The sequence below is a fragment of the Marmota marmota genome, unplaced genomic scaffold, assembly GCF_001458135.2.
Source record: "Marmota marmota marmota unplaced genomic scaffold, marMar, whole genome shotgun sequence".
In the NCBI taxonomy this organism is placed as follows: Eukaryota; Metazoa; Chordata; class Mammalia; order Rodentia; family Sciuridae; genus Marmota; species Marmota marmota.
Window position 1 is genome coordinate 8,103,273 of NW_026000206.1, and position 21,001 is coordinate 8,124,273.

Consider the following 21,001-nt stretch of genomic DNA (forward strand, 5'->3'; position numbering starts at 1 on the left):
ACCTGGCCCAATGGGCGCTTGACATGAGCAGCAATTCAAACATGCAGACGTCATTACAGCCATTTGTCACAGACATCAGTTCCCACCCATTTCCACTCTGAAACTTTTATCAAGCAGGTGGCAAGTTGGACCCATTCCCACTTGGCCCCCTCTCTGGACACTGCCTTAGCAGAAGCACTGACGAGTAGAGGGTTAGACAATAGCCAGGTGCAGCATGAGCACAGAGAAGCCTCGACCCCGAATGCTCGGCGGCGGAGACCACTGACTGCCTAACTCGCTAGTGGCTGTCGTGTGGCTTCTCCCTGGATTTGAAATTGCACATTTTCCCTTTCTGACAAGACCACCAGCCCAGCTCCATGAGGGCAATTTTCAAAGGAAGGAGCAGCAGCTTCACAGGCCAGCCGAGCAGATGGCAAGCCCGGGTGTCATCAGGGAAACCGCGTCTCAGCCTCATCTGCGTGAGAAGGATTTCCTACCAGGAAAAAAAACACTCCAAACTTCAGGGGGATTTTTTTCCTGCTGGAAAAGGAGTTAAGTGACAAGCCTGTTTGGGGGACACTTCACTTTAGGGTCCTGCACCCAGTGGCATTAGGTGCTTCCTGAATATGATGTAACATTTAGGAATCCGATGCATTTTTAAGTAATTAATTTCTGAGAGAGATTGCTGATTGAAGGAACAGTGCGAGACAGTTATGGAATGTGAATTATGTCTCCACGAATTAGAGTGTTTTAAACATATAAAAGCTGTAAGTTATAAATAAGTTATATATAAACTCATATATACTCATTTATAAGTTATAAGTACATCTTTAAGAAAGCAAGACTGCTCACCACAGCAATAGGCATGTGGCCGGCAGGTCCTGCGGGAGACAGGGACAGCTGGGAGTCATGTGGTACCAAGCTGAAAGCGTTTCGTGTTTCGCAGGTGGCGCCTGAGTGAATCCTGCTCTGCACTTGGCATTCCGGTCTTTGCTAGTCTTTGGACTTATGCTCTAATTTCTTTTGGTTGAGAAACTAATTCAACTCAGCTGCAGAGACGCCAGTCTGTGTGCTTTCAGTTTCATAATGTAATTAACGATTCACATCCAATGACATCATGTTAAAAAGGCTCTCCCAATCCTTTCTCCACTAATCCCGGTCTCAGTGCCTCCTGTGCGGACTTGATGAATGCTCGGGAGGAAAGCAGAAAGCTCATTTGCAGGCACCAGGAGCTGAGCTCGAAAGCGTCAGTGGTATTTCAGCCTCGCCCAGGTTGTGTGAAAATGCAGGCACGCTTCTGGGTTGTGACTGGCGATCACAGGATGTAGTTTTATAAGGGAATAGTAAGAAAGGAGGAGTACAACTTCAGAATAAGACACCAGCATTCACTATACAAACACACATACCAATCGGATGGCAGGTACTCTACTCCTCTGTCCTGGAGAAACTGAGTGAGGCCTCAAATCTTTGGTGTGGAAGTGCCCCCCCCACCCCTGCAGGGGTCCTGAACTTCCTTCCCATTAGAACATCCTCTTCACAACCAGTGGGCCCCCAGGGACCCAAGAACAGGTTCTGTTTATGAATCTCCAAGACTTTTTGCCTTTCTACATCTCCTGGGATGGCTCAGCATTGGGGTTGGATACCCCAGGGAACATTCTTTGGCTCATTTTGCTAATGTGGTTGCTGTTGACCCCTCTTCCTCTCTCCTTTTCTCCTTGTTCTCTCCTCTCTCTCCTCTGTACATCTCAGGACAGAGAAAGTTATCTTATTCTTCACTGTTTCACCAAGCCACCCAGTAGCTCATATGCATACTGTACTCAATAAAACCATAAAAAGAAGTTATTTTTCCATTCCCGGTTTCTTCTTGCTTGTGTCAATTTCCTCTAAATCCATCCTTATTTTAAATTGTCACAACTTCCCCATTCTCTAAAGACAAGTCAGAATGCAATAGTGGAAATGTAAGGCAAAAGTTCATGGTGACTTGTGGGGTTCACCGTGCATTGGCCCAAGTGGTGCAGGCTAACCACCCTGGTTCTTAGTGTCACGAGAGTGAGAACATTAAAGTTTCCTTTTCTTAGGAGGAAAATCCTAACTCTCAAATAGCTGAAGGGGATGTGAGATAGAAGACAATTTCAATTGGAGGAAATAAATGAGGTCAATAAGCAAATGGGAAGTCCTGCCTTGTTTGAGATTTGAAAATGCACAAAAATAAGGTGCTAATTTCGGCTATGAAATTAGCAAAATGTAAAAATGTATATACTCAATTGCAGAGGTTGCAGGGAGATATAAATTTGACAGACCAATTGTGTGCAAAATAATCAATGTTTTGCAAGTGCAGGAAATTCAGGCTTACCCCTGAAGGCTAGGGTCTGACTCTCCTGACCCAAACTGAACCTTGGAGATCAACTCACTTCAGTGGGTCAAAGCATTGGAGTATGTTTTATGAGCCCCCTAAAAGCCAATGATAATATAACATTCAAAGTCTATACAATGCGCAAACCATTACCCAACCACTCTCCTTCCAGGAATATAGCTTAAGAACATGAGTAGGCATGGTCAAAGTTTTATACATACAGATATGCAGTCAGTATTACTTAAGGAGGTGAAAAATTAAAGTTAACTGCTCAACATCAGGGAGATAGTTAAAAAGTTGACATATTTAGATGATGTGAACATTAACTATGTCACATGTTTATGGAGAACTTTTAACAGCAATGGAAATAGGTCACTGATTTAGGACTTGATAAAAACTGTGAACAATGCTAGAAAAATCCTAACTAGGTCAGAAACACTTCTTAAACAAAGAATAGACACTGCGCAATGAACTGGATATTCATATCTGCTCCCAGCCCAACCCAAAAGCTTGGATCCCAGTGTGGTGACACCAAAGAGCAGGTCCTGGGGGAGGTGACAAAGCCACAAGGGTGGAGGCCTCATGAAGAGGCACTGCATGCACCTCTACAGAAAATTAATAGTGTAATAGTGACAATTCATCAAGCAATTTAATTAAAAAAACTCAAATGTTCTAACTTTAAAAAAAAAATGGCTGGCCAATGTTCAAAACTCTAATAGAAAATAAATTCATGAGATCAATTGTTTCCTGCAATATGGTGAGCCAGATAGCCCACTCTCTCGTGCTAAGAAGCAATTAAAAACCTTGGAAATAAGCATCAAAACATTTTAAATATATGGCTCAGCTTGCAAGGAAGTAAGGAAGCCCTCAGAGGTTAAGAAGAAAACTGGAGAAGAATCCGGCTGCTGTGGGGGGCTACTGCTGATTTCTGGGCACCTGGAGTTTGAGATTTAAGGTCAAACAGATGCCAGGAGACAAAGTCTGGGACTTGAAAATGTGGAAAGTCACACTGGAAACTTGTGCATAGAGGCACAACTCACCCTCAGTCAGTCCTCCATCAGTCAGCTCCATGCCACGGCTTGCACAATCTGCAGACTGTGCTCAACCACAAGCTGAAAATTTACCATAATGTGAGCACAGGAGACCCTTCTGGTGGCCCTGATCCTCAGTCTATGGAATATCCACTAAGCATGGTCTGGAAATCACAGTGATGTACACATATTTTATATGTGTGCATGTGTGTGTGCATGTGTGGGTTTGCGTGCGTGTGTGTAAATTTTTATTGAGCTCATCATAGTCAAAGAATTGAAAAATGTGAAAGGTTAAGAGAAAGGAAAATAGAATGAGGAAGTATAAAACACATCTACTTAGAGTCCTGGAGGGAGAAAACAGGAAATGAGGAAAGGAAAGAAAGAAATGCCTAGGAAGTGTGCAGAGAGAATAGACACAGTGACCATTGCGTTCCAGAAACACACAGACCTTGAACACAATAGAAAGAAACCCACATTCAACTACATCACAATGCCAAACACAAGGAACTCACACACTGCCCAAACAAAAGTATGAGGGTTAGCAACTAAACTTAGAGTTGCCTTCTCCATAGCAACAGTGGAGGCCAAAGGCACCAGGATAAGATTTTCAAAGGATGGAGGGGAAATAACTCTCCACATAGAACAGCACACCCTGTCAGGGCCTCTTTCAAGAATGTGGAGAAATAGGGCTGGGGATGTGGCTCAAGCGGCAGCGCGCTTGCCTGGCATGCGCGAGGTGCTGGGTTCGATCCTCAGCACCACATACAAATAAAATGAAGATTTGTGTCCACCGAAAACTAAAAAATAAATAAATATTAAAAAAAAAAAAAGAATGTGGAGAAATAAACGTGTTTTTAGAATCTCTGTTTTCCCTCAGCCCTGAACCAATCGGAGACAGTTTATCACCCAAATCCCTCCATTTCATGAACCATGGAAAACCATCAAAAGTGACATGTGAAATATGTACTTCAGGGACAAGGAAATTGATAATTGATACTAGGAAATGAGACCTGGGGAAAAAATATCAATAAAATGGACAACCCTCTAGTTAGAATGATAAGAATTAAAGAAAAGGCATAAACTACCAATAAATCAGAGGACATCACTGGAGATCCAAAGATAATCAAAAGTGACATGTGAAATATGTACTTCAGGGACATGTAAATCGATAACTGATAACAGGAAAGGAGAAGAGAGCAAAGGTAATGGCAAGACGAGGTCACTCTACAGACCTGTGAAAGTGACCTTCAAATTGCAGGATTCAAAACAGAGAGGCAGGAAGGACTCAGCACATGAGGGCAGTAGTACATCTGCTCCAGGGGACGAGAGTGACAGAGTCCCAAGACCAAACTGCTGGAAGGATGAGCAGAAACGCTGAGGAACCTTGGGCTTTGCTAAGTTCACAAGTTCCAATTCCTGGCTGGTCACTCCAATAATAGAAGAGCACAACTTCCAACGACCAGAGACAGAGAGTAGGATGAGGACAAACTGACTGGACACAAGGCGATTAGAGGGTGAGAAGACAAAGGGGCGAGACAACACAAACCTGTAGAATAACTAGGAAGGGCCTACATTTTCTACTTAAATAAGAATTGTTCATGAAACTTCCCCCAAATAGTGGTGATCATCATCTTGCCCTATCAGATATTAAAGCTCATCATGAAGATACAACAAAAAAAAGTGATATGGATGAATATTTTGAAATATTTTGAACTGAAGGAAAATGAAAATAATACTTATCCAAATTAGAAGGAAATTGAGCTTAAAATGATCATGTGAAAACACTTGATATGAGCATTTGATCCAAGCTTTTTCCAGAGAGGCTAACAAAAATAAAGTAAAATGTGGGGTCAGGACAAAGTAAATACAATGTAAATCAAATATAAATAAAAAATTTAAAAGCAGAAATCAATATACAGGTTCAGTAGCCAAACACCAGACAGATCTTGGACCTTTATGGATTTTGGAATGTCTGCATATACAAAATAAGAAGTACTAGAGAGGAGATCCGAGTCTAAACTCAAAATTCATTTCTGTTTCACATGTACCTTATAGATACATAGTCTGAAGATAATTTTATACAGTATTTTAAATTTTTGCCAAAACAAAGGTTCACAGCGTGAGATTTTCCTCTTGCAGTGTCATATTAATACTAAAAAATTTTCAGATTTTGGAAAATTCTAGATTTTGAGTTTTCTGACTCAGGGATGATCAACCTCACGGTAAATTGACAAGATTAGAAAATATCAGTAAAACAAAGCTTGGGATTTGGGGAAAATAATATCAATAAAATGGACAACCCTCTAGTTAGAATGATAAGAATTAAAGAAAAGGCACTAACTACCAATAAATTAGAGGACATCACTGGAGATCCAAGGATCATAAGAAAATAGTGAAACAACTTTATGCCAATAATTCAAACAACTTTGATGAAATGGCAAATTCCTTGAAAGACACAAATTGTCAAAACAGACTTAAGAAACAGAAACCCTTACTGGTCACACTGCAAGAAAAGAGATTGAATTCATCATTAAAAACTTCCCCACAAAGAAAACTTCAGCCGAGAAACCTTCACTGTTGATTTCAACCAAATACTTTAGAAGCAAAACCACAAAATCTTTTTCAGAGTCAAAGGAGAAAATACTCCCTGGTTCATTTTATAAAGCTGGTGTTTTCCTGGTACTCAAACCAAAAACATTTAAAAAGAAAACTGTAGACCAATATTTATCTAACAAATAAAATGAAAAACAGATTCCTGGAAAATATTACTAAAGATGATCCAGTGATATATTTATTTTTTAAAAGTATAATATATTCTAATCATTTAACATAAAAATCAATGTAACTCCCCATGTTCATAAAACAAACTAGAAAAAAACCCTATTATTATCCCAGTGGATGAATAAAAGGATTTGTCAATATTCAACACTCATGCACAACAAAAGCTCTCATCCAATTAGCAACAGAAACAATAACAATACAAAATGCAAACAACCTGCATAAAAACTGGACAAAGGAACTTGAACAGATATTTCTCCAAAGATTTTCAATGGCCAATAGGCACGTGAAAATGTTCAACATCACTAGGGAATCACTAGGGAAATGGAAATCAAAACCACAATGAGACACCACTGCATACCAATTAGAATGGATATTATCAAAATACAAAATAAAGTGCTAGCGATGATGTGTGGAAAACGGGAACTTTTGTGGATTGCCAGTAAGGGTGTACAGTTGTGCAGCTGCTGCAGAAAACAGCTTGACAGCGCCTCAAATCACTACCAACAAAATTAACCTGATTTGCAATCCTGCCCCTGGGTATACAGCCCGGGAACTGAAAGCAGCCATGGAAAGGTGTTGGTACATGGTGCAGACTGAGGATTCTTCACGATAGTCTAAGGTAAGAGCAAACCAGGTGTCAGCAGATGATGCAGAAAGGCAACATGGAAATTACGTGGGACAGAGCATTGCCAGCCTACAAGGAAGGGAGTCGTGTCCTACTACAACACGGACGAGCCTTGAGGGCAACATGCTAAGGTGGACTGCATGTGTCCAAAGGCCAGATGTTGTGTAATTCCACTTACATGAGGCACCTGGAGCAGGCGAATCCACAGGGACAGAAGGGGGAATGCTGGCTGACGGGGAATGGAAGCTAGTGTCTAAAGAGGACAGAGTTTCAGTTTTGAATCTACCCGCCTACATATTTTCAGAATCTCTGTGGCCACTAAGAGGTAAGACAAAGGTGTTCCCTTCTCATTACTTCCACTCACAGTCCACTGAGGTCTTACCTCATGTAAAAGGCAAGGGGAAAATGGTAGACATCATCCGGTAGAGAAAGAATAAATAAAACCCTAATCATGCATAATATTGTTATATCTAGACAATCCTAAGGAATCCACAAAAACACTGCTCTATTTAAGTGATTTTTAACAAAGTGGCAGAATTCAGGGTCACTATACAGAAATGGATTATATATACTATATATTAATTATATATGTATATAAATATTCAACCAAAAAGTTGGAAATAAAATTTTAAAAAGTCAATACCATTCATTCATAGTAGCATTCAGAATGCAAATAAGGGTAAATATTATAAAATGCGTAAATGATCTCTACACTGAGAACCACAAAACATTTCTGGGAGAAACTAAAGATACCTGCAATGATGTGAAAGAATTTCAAAAGCATTTGTCCAAGTGAAAGAAACCTTACAAAAGAGTGTGCCCAGCTGGCTTCAATTTATAGGGATTCTTTAATAGTGACAGAAAGAAGTCCCACGGGGCTGGGATTGTAGCTGGGAGAAAACTGACAGCAAAAGCACCCCAAGTTTTGAGGTGATTCTGTATCTCCCTATGGTGTTGGTCACGTGATTATATGTATACAATGTGTGCACTTCAATGTAAATAAATGATGCCTCCAAATAGCCTATACAAAAAGAGTACAGGACCAGACTGAGAGGGTATTTCAATATAAAATCAAAATTTGAGCAAGTGTAATGGCAGCCAGAGACTGTCCTTTTCTGTCTCCTGCAGCGAAAAGACATGTCAAATGCCAAAAGCTCACAGATAAGGGAAGTTAAAGAGCCCCCCTAACTTTCAAATCACAGATGGGAGCAGAGCAACTTTTTTGATTCATATAATATTTAAATTGCATGAAAATTTCTACAAGGAAACGAATCTGAGAGTCAGGGCAATCCTTAGGTAAGCAAGATTCAGTACGTGAGCGGCACTGCCAGCCAGCACTGCCTTATTGCAGCGAGAGATGCTCTCACCAACGGTCCCACTGGCAAACCATTTAGGAATACTGACTCCAGTCATGCACCACGGATCTCAGCAAGAGCACTAGCAACAAGGTAGGCTAGCCAAGTCCTTCCCAGGCCTGTCAGGGGAAAGGCCACAGGAAAAAGACCAAGGCCATAAGGAATCAGAACACGAAAAATTGCCATGAATAGACACGATGACTAAGGGCGAGGTAGCACCCTGGGCTGAACCCTGGCACAGAGGGCATCAGTGGGAACAGGGGTAAAATCTGAGCAGCGTCTGCAGTCACTGCAGAACTGGTTTCCCAGTTTAGATCAGTGGCTCTCAACGGGGCCCATGTTACTCCTAGAGCATCTGGCAATGTCTGGAGACCCTTTTGGCTGTACACCTCATGGGCTGGAAAAGCACGGCCAGCATCTACAGGTGGAGACACCCTACAACCACAGGACAGCCCCACGCCAGGACCCAGCCAGCCTGAGACTGCACAGTGCCCAGGGTGAGAGCGTCTCAGTAGATGAACCATGGTTTAAAGGAGGTTCACAGGAGGGGGATCAGCGAGGCTGCTATGGGGACTCTCTTGGCTACCTTGGTGACTCTTCTGTTCATCCAAAAATTACTTCAAAATTTGAGGTTTTAAAACTTACCATGCACAATTTAAAAATGTAAATATAAAAAGAATATTGTTACATAAGTAAAAATACAAATAGAAAAGCTAAATAAAAGTGAGCAAAGAAAATAAAGGCAACTCACAAGAGAAGAAATGCAGATGTGAAATAAACACAGGAAGCTGGACCTCTGTGAAGAAGTGCAGACTAACATATCATAAATGCCGACTTTTACTCATCAGAACTGGTCTAGAAATGTTAGCAAGGCCAGTACCCAGCGTTTGTGTATGTTTAGGGAAGCTGGTGTCTAGGTACAGACAGTACAACTCAGTGTCACTTGAAAATCTTCATTAAAAGGCTTTAAAGTTGTGCCTATCTTTTGATTAGAAATTCTAAGAATCTAGTTTTTAAAAATCACATGAAATGCCCACATTTCTCCCCAAGGATGTTTATCAACACTCTGTTATAAAAATGTAAAAATGGAAATGATCTGTTTTAACAAGTAGTTTTAAAAAACATGTTTAGGAGACTGTGTGATGGGAACCTCTGTCACCACTAAATGACAAAGAGGGAAAGATAGACACGGAGCAAACCAGGATGCTTTCCATGACCCCTTTTTTTGAAGAAAAAGAAAGGCACCAGGCATGGTATCGCATGCCTGTTATAGCTTAGGAGGCTGAGGCAGGAGGATCACAAGCCAGCCTCGGCAACTTAGCAAGGCCTAAGCACTTAGTGAGACCCTGTCTCTAAAGAAAATATAAATTTTTATATTGCTCAGTAATTAGGAGCCCCTGGGTTCAATCTGAAGAAAGAAAGAAAGAGAGAGAGAGAGAGAGAGAGAAAGGGGGGGGAGGGCAGGCAGGCGGCAGGCTTACGGGCAGGGAGGGAGGGGGAAGGGAGGGGAAGGGAGGAAGGAAGAAAGAACAAATAAATTTGATGTACTTAAGGGAAGATATAAGAAGCCAACTGGTGAAGGTATAGTAAATATTAGTGACATTTCCCTGAGAGTTATAGTTAATTATCACTTTTATCTTTTTACTTAATTATATTTTAATTTCTACAAAGCACATGGTTTACTTTTTCAATAAGGAAAAACAAAGAATGATAAAAGTGAAGAAATTAAGGAAGAAACCGATTCCATTTAAACCTGCTTCTTCAGGGGTGACGTTGAGCCTGACAGCCCAGCAGGCTTTGGGACTGAGTCGTTCCTGATGGGTTTTGACAGAGTTAAACCTGCAGCAGGAATTCTCCCTGATAAGACCTCACCCGCGGGGTCTGCTCCACTGTTCACAGTGGCTGTATTTCTGCACTGAAATGGTACACTTGGTCTCCAGGTGGCCCAGGAGAGGACGCCAGAGAAACTCGAAGCCTCTTTTCACCGTCTACGTAGGCCACCTGATCAAACCTAAATACATTCCACCACAGGCAAAAATGAGTGAGCTTCTATCTCCCTCACACTCCAGAGCATCAGTGTTGAACACGCCCCTGAGGCGCCGTCCACTTTACCTGCAGTGACACACGCGTGTATCTACAACCGACAGGAGAAATAGACCCATCAGTGGTCACAACACGAAAAATGTTTCTGCATTTAACAAACTACTCTGAAAACCCAATTTAAGATGAATTCATGAGCCTCTCTGTCATCTCCATTCTTCTCTTGTTCTCCACAGACATTAACACAAAAGAAAGTCATTTAAGATTATTGAGGGGGAAGGAAAAAAAAAAAAGCAAGCCAAAGGAATCAAACACACCATCCATCTCGCATGCTTTCCTGGTTCCTGAGTCATCTGTGCCTTGAATACTTTCCCTTACAGAATTCATCACGTACCACCACTTCCACTTCCCAAGACTGTGTCTGAACTGACTTCCTGGAGACAGGGAGAGGATCCTCCAGAGGAATGATGATTACCAAACAGTATTGAGTCCATTAAAAGCTCCAGCTGGGGCTGGGGTTGTGGCTCAGCCGTAGAGCGCTCGCCTAGCACATGCAAGGCCCTGGGTTTGAGCCTCAGCACCAATAAAAATAAAATAAAGGTACTGTGTCCAGCTACAACTAAAATAATATTAAAAAAAAAAAAAAGAAGCAGCAGCAGTTCAAACTGCCCACGGCTGCTCGTGGAATTGCCTGGTAAAGGATACGGTGGATTGAAACTCAGATTGAAACTCTAGGCTCCCCTGATTTCCACTGACTCTGTATAAATGGTCGCTCTGCAGTTACCTATTTTAATAGATCAAACTGTTGAATCAGGACTTAAATTTACTTCTCTTCATCTATCCCTGGTAAAGCAGAGCAAATGGCCGGCCAACAATGGCTTTCTCCAAACCACTGGAGAGACGCGGAGGGGGTTACTCAGAAAAAAAGGGGAGGCCTTGTCTCCAGAGAGCTCATTGAGATGGTTTTAACTCTTTATATACTTTAGACCCTAGGGAAGGATCTGAAAGCATATTTATGATCCTGGAGAAAATGCCCCAATGTCATTAAGACTTAGCATGAGTTAAATAAACAAAATTTTCAAAAAAAAGAAACCTTTCAAAATATTTTTGCAACATTGCTCACATGTTTTTTTCTTCTCTATTATTACATTTGGCCACCTGCAGGATAATAAAGTTGTTCCATGACAATCCTTGATTATTCTGGTTGAGTTTCTGAGGGGAAACAATATTTTGAGACGTTTGCCCTTTGGCTTTCAAACCAAGTGAGGCCTCTCCAGTTCTCCCTTGACTTCACAACCTCCCTCTTCAGGGGGACTCTTACACGGCTCCCACCTTCCTTGCCAGAGAGGTGGTAGGTGTGAGCACCAAGACAGGTGGTCTGACGAAGAAGAGACAGAGAGCTTAGGTGTCCCCAGTTTCACATCAGGGACTCTGTTGTCATCAGTGTGACCTGTCATCTGGCACCCACGTCCTAAGCATCTTCTCCGAGCTCTGTGGCACTCGTCAGGGTGTGAAGAGGTCAATGCCAATGACTCCAACCTGCCTCTGCCCTCTGGGAACATAGAGCCTGGAGAGGAGAAACGACTTCATGGAACAGCAACTGCAACTCAGGAAGGGGCTGTGACCCACCAGTGGGCACGTCTGGGGTTCGCCTCGGCACTGCGGCACCAGAGGCCAGCCCAATGCCTGGTACCACGGCTGACCCAACAAATGTCAGGTGAGTGAAGAAAGGTTGTCCAGGTGGGACTCTGGACTGGAGCTAGCAGTAGGTGCCAGGCGGAGCATGTGCCCCATCCTTTTAGTGACAATGACAAGTGGCATTAGTAGCAGCAGTGGCTGATCTTGTTGCTGTCAGGAAGAGGTAGGAGGCTGATGTCAAGGTGGAAACAGGAGGGATCTACATTTAGGAGACAGGAAAAGAATCAGAGAGAACCAGGAAGGTGCTGGCCAGAAGTGGTAGGAGACCCCGGGGGAAAAGGGATGGGAGGCTAAGGACAGAGAGCTCCCCCCTTCAACTTGAGCTTGGCTCCTTCACCACATCCTGAGAATCACCCTAAAAATCTGGCTTATCTGACAGCTACCATGGCAGAAAAATCACAGCCCCCTGCCACCGTGTGTGTGTGTGTGTGTGTGTGTGTGTGTGCGCGCGTGCACACAAACAGACTACAAGAGAAGGAATTAAGACATAAGAGGTCAACTGGCCCACCTCTCTTACTCCACAGAGGAACAAACAGAGGCTTCACAGGCAAGTGGCCTGCCCAGAAGTACCTAGAGAAGTGGCCTTCAGCAGGGGTGCATGGCTTTTTCTGAAAAAGCCCATACAGTAAATGTTTGGGGCTTTGTGGGCAGAACCATCTGGGTCAGTATTGCTTATCCCCTAGAGCAGTCAGAGAACAGAATTCCAGCTGGGAAGAATTTCTAAGTGGATAAATCTTGACTGCTTCAAATGACTTATTACATTTTATAAAAAATTCACTTGTAGCTCATGGCCACCAAATACTGGTACTCCATGTGTCCCTGAGCACTCTTCAAACACCCCCTTCCACGGTGACAGTAGCGCTGGGCCCACCCTCTGGAGTCACCAACATCCTGACCACTCTGTGCAGGGCTCCCAAAGACAGGGCCCTGTAGGGGCCAGACACACACAGCTCGGCACTTGACAGACACGTGGATTTGGGCAAATCATCTGCTCTTTGAGGCTCCTTTGTCTCATCTGCAAAATAGGGATAATTATCCTCCCTTTACAGAATGGTTTGAATGAGTCAAAGCCACGGATGGAGCCCAGGGCTGGCACCTCGGGTTTTCACAACATATGCTGTGCTTATGCCTAAGATGGTGATAATGACAGCAGTGACAATAATGATGATAAGATGTTCCCTTACTATCAAGGCAGAGATTGCACAAGGCCCACCTCCATGTGCCAGCAGGATGCTCACAGCACCTAGGGGATGAGCAGAGAGAACTAATTCCTAAACCTCAGGGCCAGAAGAGAATGGTCCCCAGGTGTCTAGTGGAACCACAGGGCTGTCTGCATGGCACAAAGCCTTGGGGAGTGTCTCAGTTCCCCTAATCATGGTAGTCTTCTGGGTGCATGTCCTGGAGACTCATCAAGACACACTCTGCAAGACTTTCTGCCCAGTGCCATGACGATGAGAAATAAAATTGCCCAGCCTGTTGGTAGAATCTCCCAGGTGGTACCTATGAAGCAACTGAACACCAGTTACCAGGGCCGAGAAAAGGCCCTGCTCAGGAGGTGTTTTCAATCCTTCAGATAAAAGGAATCAGATTCAGTGACTATGAAGTACGAAGATGGTTAATAGCATGTGTCACCACGAGAGGCCATCAAGGATGCCTTGGATGAAATTCTGGTTTCAGGAAGGAAAATACAAATAGTTCCTCTGAGCTTTAATGAGCTTGGCCAGGGTCCGAAAGCACTTTCATCAAGGCTAAAAAGCTTTAAGACTTAATGTCAGCACACTCGCCTTGGAAACACTGTGTAGGGCAGGCCGGGATAGACGGTGGTCTTCAGAGTCAAGAATTCTACAGTGTGGACCAAGTTCTTTTTTGTCCTCTGAGAAAATAAGTTTCTGAGTGAGAACATTCTCAAACTCAAGGGTGCCTATGTGTGTGTGCACACTTTTGTTAGGTGTTGGGGGCACATGTCCCAGTGGTGGGCCCCAAGACTCTGTAGCTTTGGACATTATGAAGGAGGGACCCGGAGGCACATGGGGTCTCTTCCCCTCAGAGTTGCCACCTCCAGCAAATAGAGCAAAAATTCTTTAAGCTTGAAGATCTTCAAGAACACACAGCCCACCTCCTGCTCTTGTTACCCAGGGAGTAAGTACTGCTGGTTCAGCCCACTGAGCCAGGAAACGGGAGACTGACAACTCTCAAAGAAGGAACCCACAGCTCCCCTGGCCTCTGTGAATCTTTCCTTACATGGCAGAATGAGGCCACACAATTTAGAGCCATTCAAGAGTCCCCAGAAGTGAATCTTCAGGATATGCAGTTATTCTGAGAGATGTCGGTCCATGGGAAACAGAGTTAACTCACACGATTTGCTAAGAAAACCCCCTGGAGAACCAACCATTTCACAAAGTCACGATCAAAACCTCTGCACCAAAGCCAGAAATAAGTGGGGGATTGTCTCTGCTCTCGCTCCTCTGCCCTGAGATGAATGCTGGAGATCTGGCTCTGGTTATTTTTAAAGATCCTTTGGTGAAAAGTGCTATAAATCTAAATTATTATTTCCCATCATGAGACACACTACCGAGACAAGGATGTGCTTCCACCGGGACAGCACGTGACAGTGCAGGTTGTCTATTTCTGGTATCTTCATCAATAAGGAAGATGAAGTGCTTAGCACGAGCAATTTCTTTAAATACTAAAGTGGGTTTATCTTTGGAACATGGACGGCGGCATACGTTCTCCTTCTTGCAGTAAGTCTGTAAGACTCAGAGGCATTTCAACGGTTTAATCGATCTGAAAGCCATGTCAAAATTGCTTTAAAAAAATCTCTGAGCATTCAATATATACACACTTGTTAAAATTAATTACATCATTTAACATTTCTACACACATTATAGTTCTAAATGTTTTACAGTCATTTTTTTATTAATTAATAAAGCTTTAATGGACAAAATTTGCACCATAAAATTATTATGCATATGCTGCCTTTTTTAATTTTACTATTACTATCTTTAAATAGTTCCCCAAGTGGAAAATCACTAATTCATAAACCAGTCTCTCTCTCTTAAGAAGTAAAGCTGAAAATCAGAAGTTTGCATACAGAGAGAAAGAAATCTGGCCAATTTCCTTCAAAATAGACTTGCTTCTTCCCTTGATCTCCCAAAGAAAGGGGAAGGGTCTCAGGGAAGTCCACCTCAAGCATCCTGCCTGGCCTTGGAAACAGCAATGAATCCAGCCAAGTTACCCCAGAAGATGCACCTGGGACTGAAATTGCTTTTGCTGCTGTTTGGTAAGGAGATTCCCTGGCTTCCTCATTTAGAAAATGTCCCATAGTTACCCCACACACACACACACACACTCCATCATGGGGCTTTGTGGTCTGGGTTTTTATGATATTTATGAAGTTAATTCATAAATATCAACTATGTAATGGAACAGTAAAAAGTGCAGAATTCTAGACACTCCCAAATATGCAGGTGTTTAACTCCAGAGAATAAAACATCTGGGCGTGGATGGTATTTTATTCTTTTCTCCTTACTTTGGAAGGTGGAGCAGGCATGGTCTGAATTAGCTTCCTTTGGGGGCCGCTCCCTATTCTTTGCATGTATCCTGGCACTATTGTTAGCAACAAGAATTTGAGGAGAGGTGTCTCATATCTACAAAAGTCTCATCTAAAATAAAAAACCTATCCTCTTAGATGTCAAAGATGAGCTGTATCAGTTGCCACCTTGGTGCAGAGGGGTCAAAGCCAATCCTACTGCAAAACACCTCTGAGACTAAGTGATGTAGAAGCAGCTCACTTAATATCCCTGAGGCAGGGCGTTCATACCCCAGGCTCTCCTGCAGAGGGCAGCACCACTCACCTGCCTTGTAACTCCAGCCAGGAATGTGAATGGCCAGTTGCTCCGCGTGACTGCTGGTGCAAGGATCCGCGTGGTCCTCTTTCCCTTTTCTCACAGTGTCCAGGTTAGTCCCAACATCTGCAAGTTCTATATTTTCGGAGAGAGGAGAGCTACTCCAAGGACATGTGCCAGTCCCCAGGTGCACCCGCCCCAACGATAGGTTTTCCTTGGAGTGACTTTCTTGTAAAGCTGGGCTCCAATGTGGGCTTTGGAGGTCCAGGTTTCCCTCTGCGAGCTCCTGCCTCAGGCAGCTGCTCATTGGCTCTCCGTTAGCTGGGCCGTCTACTCCATCTGCTGTTAACCCGTGGGAACTACAACTGAGGTTGAGTGACAGGACGGATCTGTGCACTTTGGGGCTTGCAATTTGAGGTTGCTCAACAGGGACAGACAGAGACTTGTCCAAGTAGTAGATGGAATTCTGACACTGCCGAGACATCTGGAGGTGGACACAGGAACTGAATGCCAGCGGGGTCTTTCCCGATGGCGGAGGGTCTGCAGAAAACCGGCTCTCTTTGTGGTCTACGTGGGTGACCCAGTACTCGTTTCCCGCACACAGCCCAGCACGGGCCTCGGGAACCTTCAGCCTCATCAGCGAGCCGTTTCTGGGGCACTCTGCGCAGTCAAAAGGTCCGTGGTGCTGATGTGGCTGGGGACCAGCCGATGGGACCCCGAGCAGAGCGTCCTCGGCCCTGCACCTGGGGCACGGCGACTCCCCAACAGTGCCCCACACCAGGGCACTGGCTGCTGGGCGAACACGCCGGGCGGTGATGGTGATGGACGCGAACCCCTTGCGGAGGCCTCGGTCGGCAGCGGGCAACAGTTCAGCTTCCGATCCTCGCTCGTCTGACCGTCTATGGACCCCCAGCTTGCCGGGCAGTAACGCCAAGGCCCTGTGGATGCTGACTCTGCTGCGGTTCGTGGACGCTGGTTTGGTGGGACATGCTCGAGGTTGAGCGATCGCACATGGCAGGGGTAAGGCGGCCCCGGGTTCTCTTGGTTTATTCTCATCAATCAGCTGCGAAATTACTATGGATGAAATCATTTTTGAGTTTTGCGTTGCCAGAGCCTCCTGCAAATAGAAAAAGATCCCGATTATTCAAGTAGTTCATTGTAATTCAGACAGGACTCCCAGGGCCACAGAATCTCACTGCACACTGTGCCCTGTCTGAGCGCTTGGGAGGGTGGGAAACCCAGATCTGTTTATGAAAAAGCTACATATTCTGCCAATGCTAGCCTGATGTGGCTTGGTTTTCTCAGTGGGGTGTCGAGTCTTAGTTTATTTAAGCGTGAACTCTGTCAGTGGAGATGGTGAGATTTTGAGAGTCAACTCTACCAGACCCAAGAATCCCCAGATAGGAGTTAACAGACTCAGTGAGGAGGGAAGACCAAATTCTGGAGTTGGGCTGTGTGGGGCTTGGGGTGCAGGTTTTGAGGGTGATGGGTCAGCACTGAGGCATGGAAACTGCAAGAGAGGTTACAGGGAGCTCCTGCCCACCACCATCTCTCGAACTGTCCTCCACCTTTGCTGGTTTAGACACAAATTCAGTAATTCAGTAATTCACTAATCTCTCCCTGCTGCTTGGAATCACAGGTGCCTGAATATACACAGAAGATGGAAAGCAAATGACCAAGCTCTTGACAATTGCCCAGACCAACACTGTGATAATCAGGTGATTTCACTTATCGGAGAGAGGAGAGCTACTCTAAGGACATGTGCCAGTCCCCAGGTGCACCTGCCCCAATGATAGGTTTTCCTAGGAGTGACTTTCTTGTAAAGCTGGGTTCCAGTGTGGGCTTTGGAGGTCCGGGTTTCCCTCTGCGAGCTCCTGCCTCAGACCTCTGCTCACTGGCTCTCTGTTTACTGACATTTTGCATTTCAACATAAGCATGGGTTTTTGTCCACTGTTTTAAAATGATCACGGCATTTCATGCTTTCTACTCAGCACATATTGGAAGTCCTAACAATAAGTCACTGGTGTGTACAAAACTAGGTGCTATGATTTTGTGTGTGTGTGCGCGCGTATGCATGCCATGATTTTTAACAAAGCACCTAAGCAGGCTGAGACCAGGAAGAAGCATCTCTTCTGTCCTCATTTGGTTTCTATCATGTTTATTTATAAAGCACTGCATAAAATGGCATGGCAGTCTGACCATACCTTAGCATTTAGTGAATGCACACAGAGTCCTGAGCAACTTGACATTGTTACATGTGCTTAAAATGAAACTTTGAAAGAAACTGCATGAGGCCAGAACTACTGGTAACAACTAAGTTCCCACTGCTTGTAGAGAATCTTTTTTGCCTTGGAGCCTGAAGGCATAACTGTGGTGCTTAGTACATAAAGCACCAGTTCTCAAGATTCTAACATGAATGAGAATCACCAGCAGTCTTATTTATAATTGCAGGTTCCCCAGCTCAGAGATTCTGATTTTGGGGTTGTGGGCGGAGCCCAGGCATCTTCATCGTAACCCAAGTCTTGAAGATTCTTATGTAGAGTAATCTGGGGAGCACAGAGTGAGCGATGAGGCTGCTAATCATGTCAAGAGATCACTTTTTGGAGGGGAAGGACCCGCTTCTGGTGAGAGGAGGGGACCTCTTTGCCCAGGATGTGGTAAGTCATCAGGGGAGCAGTTTTGTTCAGGGCAGGATTAATTTTCTCAAATAATTGACAGTTCTCCTCTAGTTGGACATTGGATCCTGCGTGTCCACACATCTACCAGAGGTCCCTCATGTGTGATCTTGGCAACCCCAGGGGTAAGGGAAGAAAGTCATCAGCTTGCTCTTCATGGCGTCTCGACCACCTTATGAACACTTACATTTTTAAAGATGTGTGAGAAGTTGCAAATTCAAAAGACAGGAAATGGGCAAATAAAGAATAGACAGAAAAGTCATTTAGAATCTTCATTATTTCAAAAATAAAAAATATCTCTGGCTCTAAGACAAGAAGGAGGATATCTAACTCTCTCTTTGAGTCTCACTGCTACTCCCTGCTTCAAGGCTGCACCTTGTGGGTCCCTTGAGGGGGTCTCTAAGGCCTGGCTCCTGGGAGCCATTGTGGGTAGGGCCCCTCCCCAGCACTTCTGAAACCACATTGCAAGACCCCAGTGTCTAGCCTCATCCCCAAGTACAGTAGAGTCCCTGAGAGAGGGAGCTTTAGGAGAAGAGCAAGACTCAGTGATTCTTTAAGCCCTCAGCATGATTCCAGCTTCTGATTCTGCAGCACTCCCACCCCCCTCTCCAGAGCACCTTTCCTGGGACCGCGGTTTACATACAGAAAACTGAAGCGCACCTGGGCTGACTTGACAGTACACAGTCCCTCCCATTTTAGTTACATTTAGCTCTGATAATAATTGTTCCTGTGCACCCCACGAAGTGTATAATCATACCCAGTGGGAACTCCTTTGACATTGGTCTTTAGAGAAAAAAGCAAATACTGATCTTAGAAACTGCAGCATTGATCTTAAGTTTCCCAAAGTTTACACCAGTGATTACCTGCATAATAAAACACCTTGGGAGGGGGCTGCAGATTTGGGGGTGCCAACCTCCCTAGCCTAGGTTGAATCAGGGCCTATAAGGATAAGGGCCGTAATGTAATGTGTATTCTTATCAGTTCTCAGGTGGTTCTTCCACGTGAATCTGGGGAAAAGAGGCTGAAATTACTTAGGCCACCTGTCACCCAGCCAGAGCCAAGGGCCCTCAGACGGACTACCTTGCTTTCCACAGCTCTAGAGGTGGGGGTGGGGGCGCACAGTGCAACGCCTGTGGACAGAGCCTTCCCTGCACTGCAGTCTCCTCCCATATCAAGGTGTGTTGCTAAGGATGAGCAGATGTCATCTCAGCTTGGAGCCAGGACAGAAAAGACCCTGACTGTTGATGCCAGCCTGTCCCCACTCTTGGGCTGAGTCAGAGAGCTCCCCAGGGGTGCACTGCTGAAGGCTTCCCTGGGGCTGCCTGAAGCTCAGGCCTGAGGGTTACCCTGGAAGGACCCGGGAGGACTGAATCAGGAGTGAGCCACATTTCATTCCCTGGGACCTGGCAAATGTGACTGTGATTTTTACTCTATCAAAAGAAAGAGGTGAAAGCCATAATGAACAGTGTGAATTTGAACCAATTTCTGAAGCTCTAAAATCCTTCACTATGTCAGGGTGACACTGATGACAGCCCGATTTCAAAGGAAAAAAAAAAAAAAAACTATTTGCCCTCTCTTCTCACAGGGAAGGTGTGGATAGCAGAAAAGACCCCAGGTAGAAAGGAAGTGCCTCTTACAACCCAGGGATAGCAGAAAAGACCCCAGGTAGAAAGGAAGTGCCTCTTACAACCCAGGGATAGCAGAAAAGACCCCAGGTAGAAAGGAAGTGCCTCTTACAACCCAGGGATAGCAGAAAAGACCCCAGGTAGAAAGGAAGTGCCTCTTACAACCCAGGGAATTTCCTTTCCCATGACTCAGCAGAAGCCAGTGGCTGATCTAAGCAAACCTAGCGGAGGGAGGTGGCAGCTCCGCTAAACTATGCTGTATCCCAGAGAGGGGCGCGATGGGTACGCTGGGGTTCATCTGAATTGCACAAATGGCACTACTTCAGCACATATCCAATACATGGAAATGTTATTACTGGGAATGTTGAGTTAGTCTGCTTTTAGGTGCCAAATCTGTTATCCATAGCGTATAGTCATGGTTAGTCCATTTGTTTATTACTCCTCTGAAAAATACTTACAGCACCTACTACATGCCAGGTGCCATGCTGGGCCCTGCGGAGACTCCTGGTCTCATGGAGTTAACAGCCTGGAGGTGACATGGAACAAGAGATCAAATATCAGGGCACAGTATTTCCAGGATTTAGACTTCACTTATGTTTGACAAGAGCCCCAGAAAATAAATTGAGAGAGATTAAAAAGGAAACCTTGGACTCTTTGCTCTTAAATATATATGCTCCTCTTATAAGTCTTAGTCATCACATTCCTATTTTCTTGTTGAGATGCATTAAATAATCAAAGATAATATCCAACCACCTAAAACTTTTATTGGTTTGCTAGGGGTGCTATAGCAACACCCCCAGTCTTGTGGTCTAAATGGCAGCAATTTACTGTCTCACAGTCTGGAGACTGGGAGTCCAACACCGAGGTGCCTGCAGGGCTCTTCCGAGGCCTGTCTCTTTGGCTTGCAGATGCTGTCCCCTCCCAGTGCCTCATGCCATCTTCCCCCTGTACTTGGATCCTATTCTTCCTCCCCCCCCCCTCTCTCTCTCTCCCT

General features: G+C 44.5%; 1 protein-coding gene across 8 annotated transcripts in view; it reads right to left on the bottom strand.

Annotated features, from left to right (window-relative positions):
• Positions 1-21,001, bottom strand: part of CUNH10orf90 (chromosome unknown C10orf90 homolog) — a 278,495-nt gene that overhangs the window by 43,024 nt on the left and 214,470 nt on the right. For all 8 annotated transcript variants that reach the window (XM_048791379.1, XM_048791378.1, XM_048791376.1 and 5 more), the window contains one exon: positions 15,717-16,824. In XM_048791379.1, the coding sequence (XP_048647336.1) occupies positions 15,717-16,824 (1,108 nt within the window). The remainder of the gene's footprint in view (positions 1-15,716; positions 16,825-21,001) is intronic.